The following is a 16459-nucleotide window of genomic DNA, read 5'->3' on the forward strand; positions in this document are numbered from 1 at the left end:
TGCGCTCACCTCCAAACTAAGAGCAGCACTCAAACACACACACACATAAGCAATAACTGTGAAACCTTCATTTTACCGCTGCTCGGGCACATTTCTAATTTCACCTTTCACAATTCAATGAAAATTACTTAATTATAACAATTAAGCCAAGTCGCTGGCTTTCCAAGCGTTTGCATTTTGAGTCGCCAAATGAAGTCTTTAAGTGCCTTGATTACTTCGGACTAAAAATGGAGGGCGTTGGTCTGAAATTCTGCACTAATGCGTTTACAATTACATTGACTGCGCCACCGCAATTTCACTCACTTTTCATCATTCAGTCTGCAGTTTCCTTGCCTCCGTCGCGTGTTGCTGTTGTTTTGATATTTAGGATTTGATTCGAAATGTGAAAGTGGCGCCCCTTCGCTGTCCTCACTTGAGATTATCACTTAGTTTACAGTATCACCGTTTGTTATTGTAATTCTTTTTTTCATTTGTGCGTTTCTTTGTTGTGCCGGCTACCACATGCCATCCGCTCGTTTACAGTTAACTCAGTTAATTTAAGCGCGCTCGAACAGTCGCTTAAGCGCTGACAAACGCTCACTCCATTCGCAGCCAACGTTTTTCGTGCTGATAATAAGCTGCTGTGCTTTTTCCTTCATTAAGCTCTGATGCTGTGCTCCGTGGGTTTCGCTTGTTCTTCTAACTTGGCTCCTGCCGTCACATTTTCACTCGCTTTGTATTGCCACTATTTCGTTGTTGCTGTAATTTAATTAAATATTTTCACACCTACTTTATTTAATCTCCATCGCATTTTCGGAATTTAGCGGCGTCGTCACATAGTTACCGTAAACTGGTGCTCGCCTTGGAGTATGCGCGTATTGTGTACATTGTTGCTGCGCTGTAGCAATTATTGCAGTTGTCATTGCTTCTGCTACTAGCAACATTGGAGAGGACGGTTTTTGTCGCTACTTTATGGCCGCAATAGCTGTCGTCTGCAATAAGGAATGCCAACTGATTACAGATCAGCCATCAGTCTTCCAATGCAATGAAGTGCGCAGAAGGGTGGCTTTGCACCAAAAACCCTGTGCTAGGGATGCCAAAGTGAAAATCGCAATATTTTTCATAAGCACTTTTTGGGATCGCCTTCAGCTCCTTCAGCGAATTTTGTTTTATCTCTTCGACCAACTGAAAACGGGTTCCACGGAGCGACAATTTAAGTTTGGGGAACTCATTACAACTACAATCAATACCGCATTTCCTGCTAAAATACCAAAGAAATTACATATACAAGTTGAATTACAACTTCCAATAATAAAATCAAATACAATGGAACTCAAACTTGTAATTCAATTACAAATGTAATCACACTGCATTACTGCGATTACAATTATTTCAAAAACAAAATTATATTTGAGATTTACATTTTTAAGCAGATTATTACGTTTAATTACAATACAATTACCACAACAATACAATTATATTTTATATTTAGGCAAATAATTAAATTATTATAAGTACCCAAGTTATTTACTAATACAAGTACGAGAACAATTACAATCCAAACGATTACTACCATTACAATTACTACAACATTTACATTTCATATCTACTCAAATTATTTCCAAATATAATCGCAACCACAATTACTGCTGTAATTACAATACATAGCACACAACAACTTTTAAATATCGAAACTTTCGCGAGTCTGGCAACCCTTTTTCGGCTTATCCATTACAGCTTTTAGCCTTACAAATATTCGTATAAATATTTCGCAGGATGCGTAGAGTCAAGCGAGCAGAGTAATTGTTGGTTAGTCGCTCTCCATCACCGCCACCCCTTGCACACCCAACCAAAAGCCTCTGCAGGCAGTGCGGCGAGTAATTGCGAAACTGCTGACTAACCATAGTCGCGAGTCGCGAGTAGGCGGCGGCGTCGTCCAAAGGGGCAAGCCTGCATTGCAACTTCAGCGAAAGCTGGAGTGCTTTTTTATTACACTTTCACTTAGCACGCGAGTAACGTCAATGCAATTGGGCTTCGGGCTGCCGAGCGCACTGTTCTTGTTTAGGTTGGTGGCGGTGGAGGCACGTAATGAATAAAGTCACTGCGAAATTAAGTGCAACTGCAATTACATTAAAGTTTTCTCGTTTTTCGAAGCCACAGCGCAGCACACCACAAGCGTCACGCGTCGGTTGCCTAGCTGCGACTACCATACACTTTTTGGGGCTTCAATAGAAGTTTAATGAGTGCCACACAGCAGGCAGTCGATTGCCGCACAATAATCAGACCGTTATACCCTCCACCGCCGCGACTGCGGTGCCTGAATTAGTGCGACAGCTCTTTAAGCACCATTGACGTTGCTATGATGTTGCCAATGCGTTCCGCCCCGCGCCGCCCAGCGCCGTTGCCATTGCACAGCCATGCGTGTCCTTTGTTGTTTTTCGGTGTAACAGTTTCGCATTTCCACTTAATCTTCTAAACTTTAAATTGAAAGTGCAATTTCCTGGATATAATAATAAATTTCAAATTGCTTTATTTTTATGCCTCAATACTAAAGAATTGCTCTATGTTTCTTTTAGGGCCACCTGGACCACCAGGCCCACCGGGCAAACGGGGGAAACGTGGCAAGAAGGGCGACCCTGGCGAAAAGGGTGATCCGGTAAGTATCTGATTTGCGCCCGCACACGTCTGTTGCGCAACTGTTGCAGTGCTGCTGAATATGGTTATGGTATTTATTGCTCGTTTTCACATGACAGGGCGTCAATGGCGTGAACGGCGAGAAGGGCGCTGCTGGCAGACCGGGCGACAAAGGTCAGAAGGGCGATGTGGGCCATCCGGGCATTGATGTCTTCCAAACGGTTAAGGTGAGTGCATGCAACGTTGGCTAACCCATAAGCTAACCGAAACTGGTTTGTTGCAAATAATTCGATTTAAAAGAACAGCTGCGGTGCTAACGGTACTAAAATGTTGCCAAAAAATAATAATAATTTCATTTAAAATTTATTTTTGCAACAGCGTTTATATTAATTTACTAAAATAACGTGTTTTTAGGGGCTGAAGCGCTCGGTCACGACCTTACATGGCGGCACTTTAGGTTATGCTGAAATTGTTGCTGTCAAGGTACCACATTACTCGCACTATATACCAACATAGTCGTTGTTGTTAGTTTTGGTTTTTTGTTGGTTTTTGTATTTGTTGCACACTCTCATCCACATTGGCTGGCTCACGGGCTTACCAACCGCAGCCAATTTCTGTGTGGTTTCACTTTGAAGTAGCGAATTTCGGTTTTTTCCTTCGCTCTCTCGGTTTTATTGCTCACTTGTTTTTGTAGTTGTTGAATGTTTTATTTATTTTGCTGGTTAAACCTTTTTATTTCGTTGCTGATAATAACTTTTTATTGTTTGTAGTTTTTATCGCTGTCGTAGTGGTTAGCGTTAAATGTAGCACTGTAAGCACTAGTTGTTGTTGTAGCACATAGCTGTAGCCAAGTCCTTGACTGGAATTTTATTTAACATTTGCCTGTCAACCACAAAGCCTTTTACAGCGATAATTTCCTTTCCGATTGTAGAGCCAACTAATAATTACAGGGAAAACTTTCTCTGGGCATTTTGTTTTTTTTTTTTTAATTATGTGTTTTTGTTTTTGTGGAATGTAAGTTTGTAATGTAATATGACACACATATGAGAATATTTGTAGTTTTTTTTACTTTTTTTTGTATTTATTAAAAAAATATTTTGTGCTCATTCAGCACACTGTGGTGGCAACAAGTAAACAGATATGGTTCTCTACACAATTTTATAAAATCATGGAAATTTGATTAATTATTGTGTATATTGTCACCAAAAATGCAAAATAGCGTAACATCACATTTGATAAGTTTACAGGCGAAGAAAAAAAGATACTATGAAACCCCTCTTATTGAAACAAAATTTGAGTTTTGGTTATAAAATGGTTATAGACTGGTTATAAAATGGTTACATATTGGTTATATACTGGTTATAAAATGGTTACATATTGGTTATATATTGGTTATATCTGGCAGCGGAAGCTGCAATTTTATGCAACATATATGTAACATGATATAGTGAATCGTAAGCAAGAAAGAACCTAATTTCGATTTTTTAATGATACGTTGTCTTGCATTTTAGGTGACAATATATAGATATATATACATATATTCTAATAATAAATTACAGTCAAACCTGGATAAGCGAGAGTTCAAGGGAGCTCAATCTCATTCTCGCTTATAGAGGTTTCTCGCTAACCCGAGTGCGATAAAATAACAAAGTTATTTAGTTCCACGCAATAGAATAGGCACAATATTGACAAGAAAACAATACAAAAACAATTGTAGGAATTGTCACGAAAGTTAAGAATGAGCCATAAAATAGCAGATGTTAAATTTTGTAGTTTGTTTTGTCATTTGTTACTGTATGTGTGTATCTTTTATGTATGTATGTATTCTTATTTTAACTATAGTTCCTCCTAAATAATATACATTAATAAATAAAGTCAAGCTCGCTTATACATAGAGGTATAGATAAGTATTATTCTCACTTACGGAGGTCCATGAGGGAAGAACGACTCTCTCTTATAGAGGATTCTGTTTCTCGCCAATAGAGGTTTTGGGAGCTTAAATGACGGGTCCTGGTTCTCACTCTCACTTATAGAGTTTTCTTACAAATCCAGTTCTCACTTACCCAGGTTTGACTGTATTTATAATTTGAATTTATCGCTAAACCAATTTGTCCACCATTTGTAAACTTTCAGGCAACTTTAACACCTCTCACGATTATTCGCTGCAGTTACTGTGCCTACATACATAGGTACATATGTATATTTGTTAAGATAGGCAATATATTGCTCTAACGAAAAAAAGTTTGACGTCACAAAAAATTCCAACGAAATAATTAATTTTCTCCGTTGCAATTTCATTAAATTACGACCAATTATCCCATTAAATTTATGCTCATCAATTTATATATATACAGATTTATTAATAATGGCCCGTGTTACCAAGTAATCTTTGCAGTAATTAATTAATGATTTTTAAATTTAAATTACAACGTTAAGTTAAGTTTTGTCTACATAAAGTGTTTATTTAATTACATCTAAATATTTAAAATTGTTTACCCATTGTAAATATTAAGGAAAGATATAATCGTATATACATATACTACTGTGGGCATTATGCTTGGTGATAAGTTGAGAAAACTAAAATCTTCAAAACTCACTGTATAGAAGCATTCTTACTATGAGGTTTGGAAAAAAAGGAACAAAGTCTCAACTCGAAGCCAAATCAGCAACATATTTGTCTTACTCCACCCTTAGCATGTTGTAGCGTAGGCATTGAAGCTGTTAGCTTTTAGATAGTTGTAGACCGAACCATCGTGTTGAATCAGAGTCTCATACATCGACAAAGCGTATCAAGAATATTTCAAATCTATTGAAGCGATTTATTTTGAGACTGGTTAATTTGCTGGATGTATCAATCCGCTACGATGTTTCAAATTTAGACTTGCAAAAGTTGAACAGCAAATTTTGCCACAACACAGGACACCTTAAGCAACTGATTTATGAAACATTTTTAACCCCAATTAACGGCCGAGTTTACAATACCTCCTCACAAGCCTTACATTTGGGAAAGCTGTAACTTGTTCAATATAAATAGTTCACTGGAACACTTAGAAACTATTTAGAAGCAAAAAAAATTGCATTCACGCAAATGCCTTCCGTTCAGTCTCTACCCCTTGAGTAAAGTACTGCATGAAGTCAGCGAATCTCCGACCGGTAACCAATCTGCTGATAGTGTGTAGGTCCCACATTTGAATTATTTCAAAGAGAAACATCTATTCAACAAGGTACACATTTTGGACAATGCAGAAATATACGATTATACGTCTTAGCGTTTCACAGAAATCAGTAGATTGCTTTATGCGACCCTATCCATGAATTAGCACAACATTAAAACACGCCTAGATAAAAAATTGCGAACCTATGGCCCTACGCATTAACCGGTGTAATGTACATAACTCCCAAACCGCTTAGGTCAAATCAAACTAATTTTTTTAGAACAAAGGTTTCCCCTATCGCCTCCGACAATGTTTTATACAAGCCGGAGTAAAATTATCCACTTTTGGTTGAAATCACACATCTCCGGACATATTCGACCAATTTCAACATAATTCCGTAAGTCAAATTATCCTGAATTTCTAATTTTAGAGAACAAAATGGCGAAATCAGGTTATAATCCCGGCTACTTCCGCATAAAACCATTTTAAACTCCATCCGATTCACTTTCCGATACACGAATCAAAAATTTTTTCGCAAATAGTGGGCTTAAGGTGTGTGTCCAAACTTATGACCAAAAATTGTTAAATTCGTACCAGAACTGACCAAGCCCCATGATTTTGAATCCCTAGTGTCAAATTTTTACCGAAAATATCGGTCAACCTATCAGATATATTATTGAAATTCGAAAAGAAATCTACCCAGCTTTTATCTTGTGAGAGTCGGTTACACCAGAACTTATTCGATCCTTATATATTTGGTATAGCATTTTTTATTTTTTTTAGACTTTTTATGATATTTAGGGAGTAGTACCACGCTTTCATTAATAATATTGTGTTTTAAAACAAACAATATTTGTTAAATTTGTTTGTTTCTTTTTTCTTTATTAAAATCAATTTTCGTTTCAAAATCAATTTCTATCTATGTAGTATATCAAAAACTAATCTCAAAAACATAAAAAATTGAATTGAACAAAAAAAATTAAACTTCAAAATCGCCGCATATAATGTAAAAGTTAATAGAAACTTTTAAAATTTATATAGAAAGTACATATTTGGTTTGTTTGTCTCCCTTTTCTTCAAACTACGGACAATAAAATATCAATGTAAACTTCGACGCCATTAAAGTTAATGCATTTGTGCATTGCATTCAAGCCCACACCACAAAGAAAATTTTAACAACATATGTACATATATAATAACCATTGAAGCTGCCATGAACTCGGCATTAGTGAGTGTGATAAAACCTTAAAACCGATCTCAAGCCATCTTAACCCGAAATCGCTTATCCGAAAATGCAACAAAGCGTTTACAACTTCACATTTGAGCGCCAAACAAGCAGTAAACGCACTTAATGTCCGATTCACACAAAATCTTAAAGAAAGACCAGCACACATGCAGACGTTAGTCTTTTAAAAACCTCACACGCTTTCAAGCAACAAATCCAATAAAACTATTTTGCTTACGAATTCTAACGCCAACACACGCTCAAACACAGAAGCACCGACATGTGGCAACTTTGAAGATGCCATTTAAGGAAATCGTACAAAAACGCTCAGACGTTTTAACACTTTACTGTTAAGTTACATTTTGTTGTTGCTCACCGCTGACCACTACGCTTCTGCTGAGCGTGGTAATTGACCGCGTCAATGAGCTTGGGAGCGCGCAAGCAGTTTATTGGACTCGGCGAGGTCTTCGTTAAAGGATAAGCCGCGTTTAAGTGATTTTTAACAAAAATTAGTTGCTGCTGACGGACACTTCCAATGCACATATTCACCAGCAGCATAACTGCACTTTGGACACCCGCTTTCTTTCGTATAGTGCCGTTAATGTGTTACTCAACACGGCATATTTACATCGGCCCTCACACCGAAATCGGCTTCTGTCTTTCGTTTTGCACGCTTCAACGCTTCGCTTTAATGGCCATTTGTCGCGATTTCATATTGGCGTGTGTAAGAAATATTAAAGCGAATTATTTAAAGATGCACGCTCATAAATGTGTCTGGACAGCGGAGATGACGACGCTACGTAAGATACAGATGTTCCGTGTATTAACACATTAACGGCTGGCTGCCTTGTCGGAAATTCGAAGACGTGTTAACTTCAAATATATTTTAAGTTTATAAACTATGCCCAAAATGTCTCCAACTTATAAAATGATCTTCTTCTTCTTTATTGGCGTGGACACCGCTTTTTTTCGCTTTTCATCGCACCAATTGGATATTCCAAGCATAGCCAGCTCCATCTCCAACTGATCCTTCCAACGGAGTGGAGGTCTTCCTTTCCCTCTGCGGGTACTGCGTCGAATACCTTCAGAGCTGCAGTGTATCTTCCGTAGAACCTTTCTCTCGCAAACTACGTAACGTCGACTCATCAGATAATGTCATCGTCCATGCATCTGCACCATATACCTACATAGCAGGGCGGGAATAATCAGTGACTTATAGATTTTGGTCTTTGTTCGTCGAGAGAGGACTTTACTTTTCAATTGCTTACTCAGGCCGAAGTAGCACCTGTTGTCAAGAGATATTGTGCGTTGGATTGCGAGGCTGACTTTGTTGTTGATGTTAATACCGGTTCCATGATAGACGAAATTATCTACGGCTTCAAAGTTATGACTGTCAACAGTGATGAGGGATCCTTTTCTCGAGTGCGCTGACTGTTTATTTGATGACAGGCGACAGTTCCTCTTGTCCTCGTTCACTACCAGACCAATTTGCTTTGCTTCCTTATCCAGTCAGGAGAAACCAGAACTAACAGTGCGGATAATATAGATTTATCAACATCTTATATTATTAGAACTTAACGGCTTATATTAACCACCAACATATCTCTTTTCTAAGTTTTGAAAAATCTCACAATCGAAAGCAAGCGAAAATTAACGGTCCTCTCCGAGAACTCTTTACTCAACAAAGCCATTTCCATTGAGTCATACATAAATATAGTATAGAACTCGGAAGAGTCATTAAAGTACGAACTTTCAAGCCGGAAATTTTCCAAACCTCACGGTGACATTTGTTATACCACACAATGAAACTTTTCCTCTTGGCTTCTTGGCTTCGAAGAAACCACACCCACAACGCATCTAACACACATGTGTTGCACTGCATATGCACTGCCTGTACATAGAATGAATGTAAGTGTACACATACAATTTTTTTTTCTCAAGCGCTTCCGAACATGTGGCATCATCTGCAAGTCAATTTTATGAAATTTTTCAGACGGAAAAGTGCTACACATATGTTGCAAATGGCCAAAAGAAAAGTGTGTGCGCTTACAAAGTTTGCATTGCAAAAACACGCCTAAGCATGTGTAAGTGTGCGAGTTTGAGCGTGTTCATGTGCATAAGCTTTCAGCACGAAATTCTTTTATTTTCCCCATTTTCATGGAAAAGGACCTCACACATGACAGCTTCGACTTACGTCTGCGTTGGGCGAAAGATCTTAAAAGTTTTATGTCAAGCAGCGTTTAAGAGAAATTTGAGTGTTTACTGTTGGCGAGAATAAACTGCGAAAGCATTCAAAATAACAGCATAGTTAAGTTAAAGTTGAAAGAGCAGCGAAATAATTGCATAAGAGGATTCCTGTTGTTTTTTTAGTGAGTAAACACTTTGGAGGTGATTAAAAACAGTAATGACTAGTTCATTAATTTTTATTCGGGAGCATACGAAATTAAGTCTAACCAGCTTCAACGTTCGAGAGAGTTTTAGTTCTAATGATGATAGAAAGGGAGCGTTCTGCAGCTTGCTCAAGGATTTTCATTCCCATAGTGCTTTAAGTATAAGTCTGACAAGCTTCGTATAGTTTTTCTAGCTTTATGGAGTATTATAATCATCTTCATATCGCCAACTATTCACTGTTCTGTTAATTTGCAAAAACAAAAACACCGTTACTGAGATGGTGCGTGTCCTAGCTGCAGATTGACATGAGAGTTGACAGTTCTCGATATCATATGACTACGAGAGTGATGCGATAGAAGGCTTCACAAAAAGAAAATTAACAAAAATTAAAAAAAGTCTTGAAAGTTCCAAATAAAAAGTTCAAAATTTTGCTGCAAAAGCATCAATTTCACTACTAACTAAAATTTAAACCGTTATCTGCGAAAACGCACTTGAGTAGCTCACATTATACTTTACTTTAAGTTATTATAAATATTTAGTTGTTCTTGTTTATACTTATACTTAATTGTTATTGTTTTTGTTTTTATAATTTTGTAAGGGTTTGCAAGAGGCCGGTGTGAATGTATCAGCCGCCACTGTCATACAATTGAAGGTAAGTCCCGGCATGCTTCTGAATGCAACAACAAACACACGCACACACACATATGCAAAAGGCAAAACTAGTGCTAAGTCCTAAAAGCAAAAATATATTCATGTATTTATGAGTGCACATTTTCATGCATAAGTAGATGCATGCCCGCACACACACCCATCCATACACCCACACATAAGGTGCGTCGGCGGCAGGTGGCCAGGCGCAAGCGTTATGCCATTTGGTCACTGGAGATTTTTAATATGCAGTCATAAAATAACAAACAGCAAATATTCATCAAAATTCATTTGAAATGCAAAAGTGCAATATCGTAAGTGTGCACACACACACACGCGCACCCACATCTGTAGCATGTAGTTAGCAAAGCTCCCTCCCATGTCATGTCACCAACAACCAAAAAAAATAAAGAAGCTTCCAGGCATTTTCCGACGACTTTCAACATTTCTCCAGTATTTTCAATTTAATAAATTTTGCATGTTTAGCCTTAACTAACAGCATGCTTTGTAGCTGCCACATATTTATTTTGCCATAATTGCATGCATGCACTCACATATGTAGATATGTATGTAAATAGTAGAAGGTGGTAACATTTGTCAACTATTTTCATTAATTGATATTTTGTCTCTTTGCTGCTGCCGTTGCTGCGCTTAGGGTGAACCTGGCGAGCCCGGTCCGCCTGGACCGCCGGGACCACCTGGTGAGCCCGGCTCACCCGGCATGAATGGCGGACGTGGTCCACCTGGCGAAACCGGCCCAGCGGGACCTGCTGGACCACCTGGAGAACCCGGACCGATTGGCCCACCTGGCGCGCCGGGCACACTGGGACCTAAGGTAAGTGCAGACACGTTGTAGACATGTGCACGAATTGTGAATCCTTTGAGTTGATGCAGAAGCACGCACACAAGGTTGATAGCGGATGAGCAACTGACAAATCAAATCCATAAAATCTGTCATTCAAGGAAAATACTAAAAATAGTTTGCGTTGCTGAGACGTTTAAACGAATTCGTTTCTGTAAACTTAAACTACTGATGCGCAAGAGTTTTGAAGGAATTTTTATGATAATTTAATAGTTTCTCACTACAAAAGGTTCAAAAACCAGAGAACAAAGTCTCAAAATCACAGTTTACTGGTGATTTGAACAATAGATCACAAGTGAGCATAAGTGACTTACCTAACTGTATGTTTGAAAGTTTTTTTTATATAAAACAAGAAACTTTCAACGTCTAAGATCGCGTGAAGTATGTAAGAGGAAATCATTTATAACAATAACACCTTATGTATTAAAAGATAATAGTAAAACATTGTTCGAAAAATCAACTTTACTAATTAGGAATCTAGTGATCTTTTTGATCTTAGTAAGGCTAGCTTCTCCCTAGTTGTGGGGCTTTTAACAGGCCATTGGCCTATTGGTGTCCAAACTGTAAGGTTGGGAGTCTTACAAGACACCAATTGCAGAAGCCGTATGGAAGAAGATTAGGTGGAAAAAATTCAAAACATCCTTCTTGACTGTTCTGAGTTTAGGAGATCAAGACTTAAACTACTATGCGTTTTGCTAATTTATAAGTTCGAATACATGAGCTCTGTTTTTCTATGGACTACATATAGTAGTTCACGTGCGATCTCTCAAGATCAGCCATATAACCTAACCGAACCTAACCTAGTAATCTATTGCATCCTTGTGTTATGATACAGATTTTTTCAAGAATTACTTGCCATTGGATAATCACTATTGCTTGGATATCCCCAGTATTATATTTCTATGACTTTACGTTATCAAACACATTAGAAACTTTAGAATCCAAAAAAGTCCTCAGGTAGACCGAGTAATAAGTAATTATGGAGCTCCGCAGTGAGATTTTGACTGGTAAAGGCACTGTAGGCATTGCGAAAGGTGGAAAGATAGTTTAGTGCTCTGTAACTGTATTTTTGAGAAGTAATTGAAACATGAAAAATTAATAATCAAAAAACTAGAACAGCATAGTTAAGCCAACTTGTATTAATATCAAACGTTGGGGTAAGAATGAATACATTGCTTTGATGAAAAAAGGTGTTTAAGAATATGTAGCACTGAGGCTCTATTAAGTTAGGTTAGGTGAATAGGGCGATATTCGTAAGACCACGAATAATCCCACTTGGACTGGTAGAGATGCTTGTTCAATGTGATGCTCAAAACTGCTCGTATATCTTTTAAGCGCCTATAGCTAGCCACAAATTTATTGACGATACGCGTTCGTAGAAAGTATGGCAACCGAGATGCTTCAACCTTAGTGAAATGGCGAAAAGTGGCGAAAGCTGAACAATGAAAGAGAAAATGTCTTAATATTTCCACCTCATGCTCATCCCTGCAACTTTGACAAGTTCCGACTGCGTGAGTGCCAATGGGATAATGTCCAGTTAGGACTCCAATCAATCCGACCATGTGAAGCTTGCTTAAAGCTAGTAGCTCCGTAATATAAGATATGATAAACAATTAGGGACTGCACCGCGACCTTTGGCCTATTGTGCCCTCTACTAAAACACAACGACCCATCTGGCCCCAGGACATTCATAAATTCTAATATACTGCTTAATTATAAGGTGTTCTGGAGTTTCAAGCTTCCTGTCGCAGAATCGGCAATTTGCAAAAGCAAATGCTTCTTCATCTTACAAATAGCCTGAGATTGTCCCTAGGGAGGTTGATTGCATATTTAAACCTGCTAAGGTTGTAACTCTCTATTAGCAACTTAACATGGCGCATGCCTTGGAGTTATTGCCACTACCTCTCTCTGTCTGCTCTTTCTTCCTTGCGGAGCAGCTTTTTTATGTTATGAGGACCCACTGCGATGAAGGATTCAGGTCCTACCGTGTTAGTGAATACTGCGGAGCGGGCGAGCTCATCAGCCAGTTCATTGCCGGCTTTACCTTTGCGACTTGGCACTCAGATGAGGTGCACTTGGTTACGTACTGCTAGACTATTCAGCCGCTCTCTGCACTCAAGCACCAGTAGCGATTTGAACTCATAGGCAGAGTTTGCTTTAAGTGTCGCCAGTAGTTCCATTGATTTTTTGCATTCCACTCTTGGCCAGAACGCTTTCGCAACCCCACAACTGCTGGTTACTGACCAACGCACATATTAAGCTTGCGCGAGGTCCATAGACTCAGTGCCCGAGTGCGCGAAGTTAGGGAAACATCTGCTCGTTCTCACCCTAATGATTTGTAGGGAAGGATGTTCTTACTAGCGAGTTCATCGACTTTACAGTTACGGATGATTCCGCTATGGCCAGAGTCCCAGACAAGTTCTTTATAGAAGTACCTTGTGGTCAGAGCTAGTGAGGTCATGAACTGCTTGATCTATGTAGTATGTATTAAAAAGGAAAGACAAAATGTGAGAACATTTCACCCCACTTTTTGAACACTCATTGAAAGCCATCCAAAATAGTTATTTTTGTATAAGAATATAAGTAGATATTGAATTGATTAATGAAAACGCAAAATCTCAAAATTTTGATCAGCCATTTCGTGAGAACAATAACTGAGCGTAAGTCACTAATCAAAAACAACAAAATTTATTTTGATGTTGCAAGATAGCAGAGGCATATTTCACGCACATTAAAAGGATGCTGCTGAATTACCGATTGGACCGATAGCACTAAAAACACACATACTCATACTACATACACATACAAGTGGCATTACTGACATTGTATGTGTATGCGTGTGTGCATTAACCGCTGTTTGCATTAGAAACTTGTGTCGCACAAATAATAACGCCATTAAGTATCTAATATTTCACAGCAAATAAGTTGTCAAGGGTCAATTTATGCACGCATCCTTCGCACGCACAATGTGAACGGAAAGAAACCGTTGTGTGGCTGTGGCATGGCAACCAACGCCGTGTTGCAGCTGCAGGCGTTGTTTCCTTCGTTAGTGCCTTTTCATTTTCTATTTATACAGGCTTTTGTTTTCGTTTATATCACCTCGCTTCGGTTTTTATACTGCCATTTTCCTATTTTGTGAACAAACAACAACAACTGCTAACTATTATCCTATCAAAACGGATATTTATGTGTCTGCGCTCAACCCAAAAGTGCCGACGAGTGCGCGCATCAGTTGCAGAGCCGGACTGTCGCCGCGGCAGATAGCGCTACAAAGGCGAGTTGGCTGAGAGTTACTCGGTATTGGATGTGTGCGGTCGCTGACTTGTTGGCTGAGTGGTCGGACGCAGGACTGTCACATCACTTAGCATTTGTTTATGTTGCATGTTTGGACATTTGCTTATTTTACACTTAATTCCTTGTGTGCGTGCGCTCTTAACTCGTGAGAAGACTCATAGCAAGACTCAAAAAGATGCAAGCACACACACATGCGCACATGTATATGCTAAGCATGCTGTGGCATGTGCAACCTGCTGCCACAAATGTAATTGTCTTAAAAAATGTTTATATTTATTCTCACTGTGTCCTTTACAGGGTGACAAAGGTGACCGCGGTGATCGAGGTCTTACGACGACCATTAAGGGTGACGAATTTCCCACCGGCATCATTGAGGGGCCACCAGGTCCAGCGGGACCACCTGGTAAGTAGTGTACAATGTATTTGTCGCCTAATCCTAATCAATTGTCCATACAAACTACTTAAACTCACACACACGTGCACACACATGTACAGCAATTCATGTGTCTATTAAGTAAGTGATGCCACACTCTCGTAAATAAATAAATAAAGACTACATAAAGTGCTTGTTGTTGTTCTTGTTGGCAGCTGAAGCGCTGTACATGTGTACATGTGTTCCTGCTCACAATTGCCGCGCATCAGCCCCCCTCTCGCTGCAGCGCCGATCGAACGTAATTCACGTGTTGTTTGTTTGTTTTCAAAGGTGTTTGCTGCTGGCATTTGTTGTGCCACACGCTGTTGGTGAGCGCACACAATCACTAAATAGATATTTGTATAAATACACATCGATAAATGCATGCATGTGTGTATGTGTTGTGTTGTGTGGTATTTATTTGTTTTTGTGGTTGGGCACATCTTTAGCTGCCATGCCAACAGCTTCAAAGTGCCTGCCAGCCTGCCTGCCTACCTTTGTGTAAACATTAATAAAAGGCAGGAAAAGTGCAAGAACAAAATCATACGCTCACACTTACTGCTCGTCTTTAATGTTGTTGTAATCGTTGTAGTAGAGCAAAATGTGTTGGTTGTTTTAATTTATGGCCTGCTGCAAGTCGGTGCAGCGCACAAGGAGCCAGCTGCACAGTGAGCCGAAGTGGCATTACAGCGCAGGAAATTCTTATTTAAAAAACGCGCAACATTGAATGCTTAAAAATAGGTATTAATTAAGTGCTTGTCTTATAATTTTTAATAATTATGTATTTATTATCGATATTTACCTGTAAAGAGATTGATGTTAGTAACTACATTTACAACTCAAACACGCCTGAACCGTTTCGTGTTGATCTCCGGTAAAAAAAAAATCAATGAAAATTCTTAGAAAAACGAAAAATAATTTTTCCATACATTTTAAGTATAAGGAGTAGTCCTCTTCATGATCGTTGAAGTTTTCTTTTTACGTCAAGAAACAATTTTATTTTTTTTTTTTAATCACACGGAGCAAAATCTGATGAATACGGTGGTAGTTGATCGATGGTACTAATTGCGGTTTTGGCTTTAAATTCGGTCAACTCGGTCGACCCGATGATGCATTATCATTGTGTAAAGTCCATAAACTCTTCTTCCACAAACCCGGCCCTTTTCGACGTGTGTTCTCACGCAAACGCCTCAATACGGTCAAATTGAACTCCCTCCGAAACAAATTTATGATGCAGCAAACCACGAATATCGAAAAAATCAATGAGCATCACTTTGATTTTTGAGCAGCTTTGACTTTTTTTGGTTTCGCCTCGTTTTTTCCTCCATCCCGATGATTGTTGAGTTGTTTGCATGTCAAACTCATAAACCCATGTCTCTTCGGCTCTACAAGAATGTGGGATCGGTATTCTCACTACCAAACATGTATAAAAAGACCTGTTTACGGTATTTTTTTTTTTAAATCAGCTTTATCCGGACAAGTCGAGCAAGAACCCGCCTCACACCTAAAATATTCACCAAATCATTCGAGTGGACTCGGAAGAGATGTCGAGTTCTCTTGCCATCTCCATAGCACATGCCTGATGTTTTTCAAGTTCCATATCCTTTTTTAATATTTTCAAGAGTTGAAGAGGTCGAAGATCGTCTAGAAGGAAACATGTCTTCAACGATCCCACGATCGTCTTTGAAGGCATTGTACCGCTCGAAGGGTTGCGTTTTTAATAAAACTGAATCATCGTAAGCCGTTTTCAACATTCGCAACGTCCTTTATTAATTCTTCCACCGAAATTACTTTGCGTGAATAATGAAGTGAGCTTAAAGAAGCTTCAAAGTACGAGTATAAGCTTGCCTTGCCGCCAA

General features: G+C 38.8%; 1 protein-coding gene across 13 annotated transcripts in view; it reads left to right on the top strand.

Annotated features, from left to right (window-relative positions):
* The window catches only part of LOC120766736 (collagen alpha chain CG42342), a 213352-nt gene that overhangs the window by 142753 nt on the left and 54140 nt on the right, over positions 1 to 16459 (top strand). For 9 of the 13 annotated variants that reach the window (XM_040092390.1, XM_040092388.1, XM_040092391.1 and 6 more), the window contains exons 3-7: positions 2556 to 2635; positions 2733 to 2840; positions 3028 to 3096; positions 10688 to 10867; positions 14486 to 14591. In XM_040092390.1, coding sequence (XP_039948324.1) covers positions 2556 to 2635; positions 2733 to 2840; positions 3028 to 3096; positions 10688 to 10867; positions 14486 to 14591 — 543 coding nt within the window. Of the gene's footprint in view, positions 1 to 2555; positions 2636 to 2732; positions 2841 to 3027; positions 3097 to 9982; positions 10037 to 10687; positions 10868 to 14485; positions 14592 to 16459 lie in introns of all 13 variants that reach the window. The other 4 variants (XM_040092393.1, XM_040092394.1, XM_040092401.1 and 1 more) reach the window with 1 other exon arrangement.

This window comes from Bactrocera tryoni, chromosome 1, assembly GCF_016617805.1.
Source record: "Bactrocera tryoni isolate S06 chromosome 1, CSIRO_BtryS06_freeze2, whole genome shotgun sequence".
In the NCBI taxonomy this organism is placed as follows: Eukaryota; Metazoa; Arthropoda; class Insecta; order Diptera; family Tephritidae; genus Bactrocera; species Bactrocera tryoni.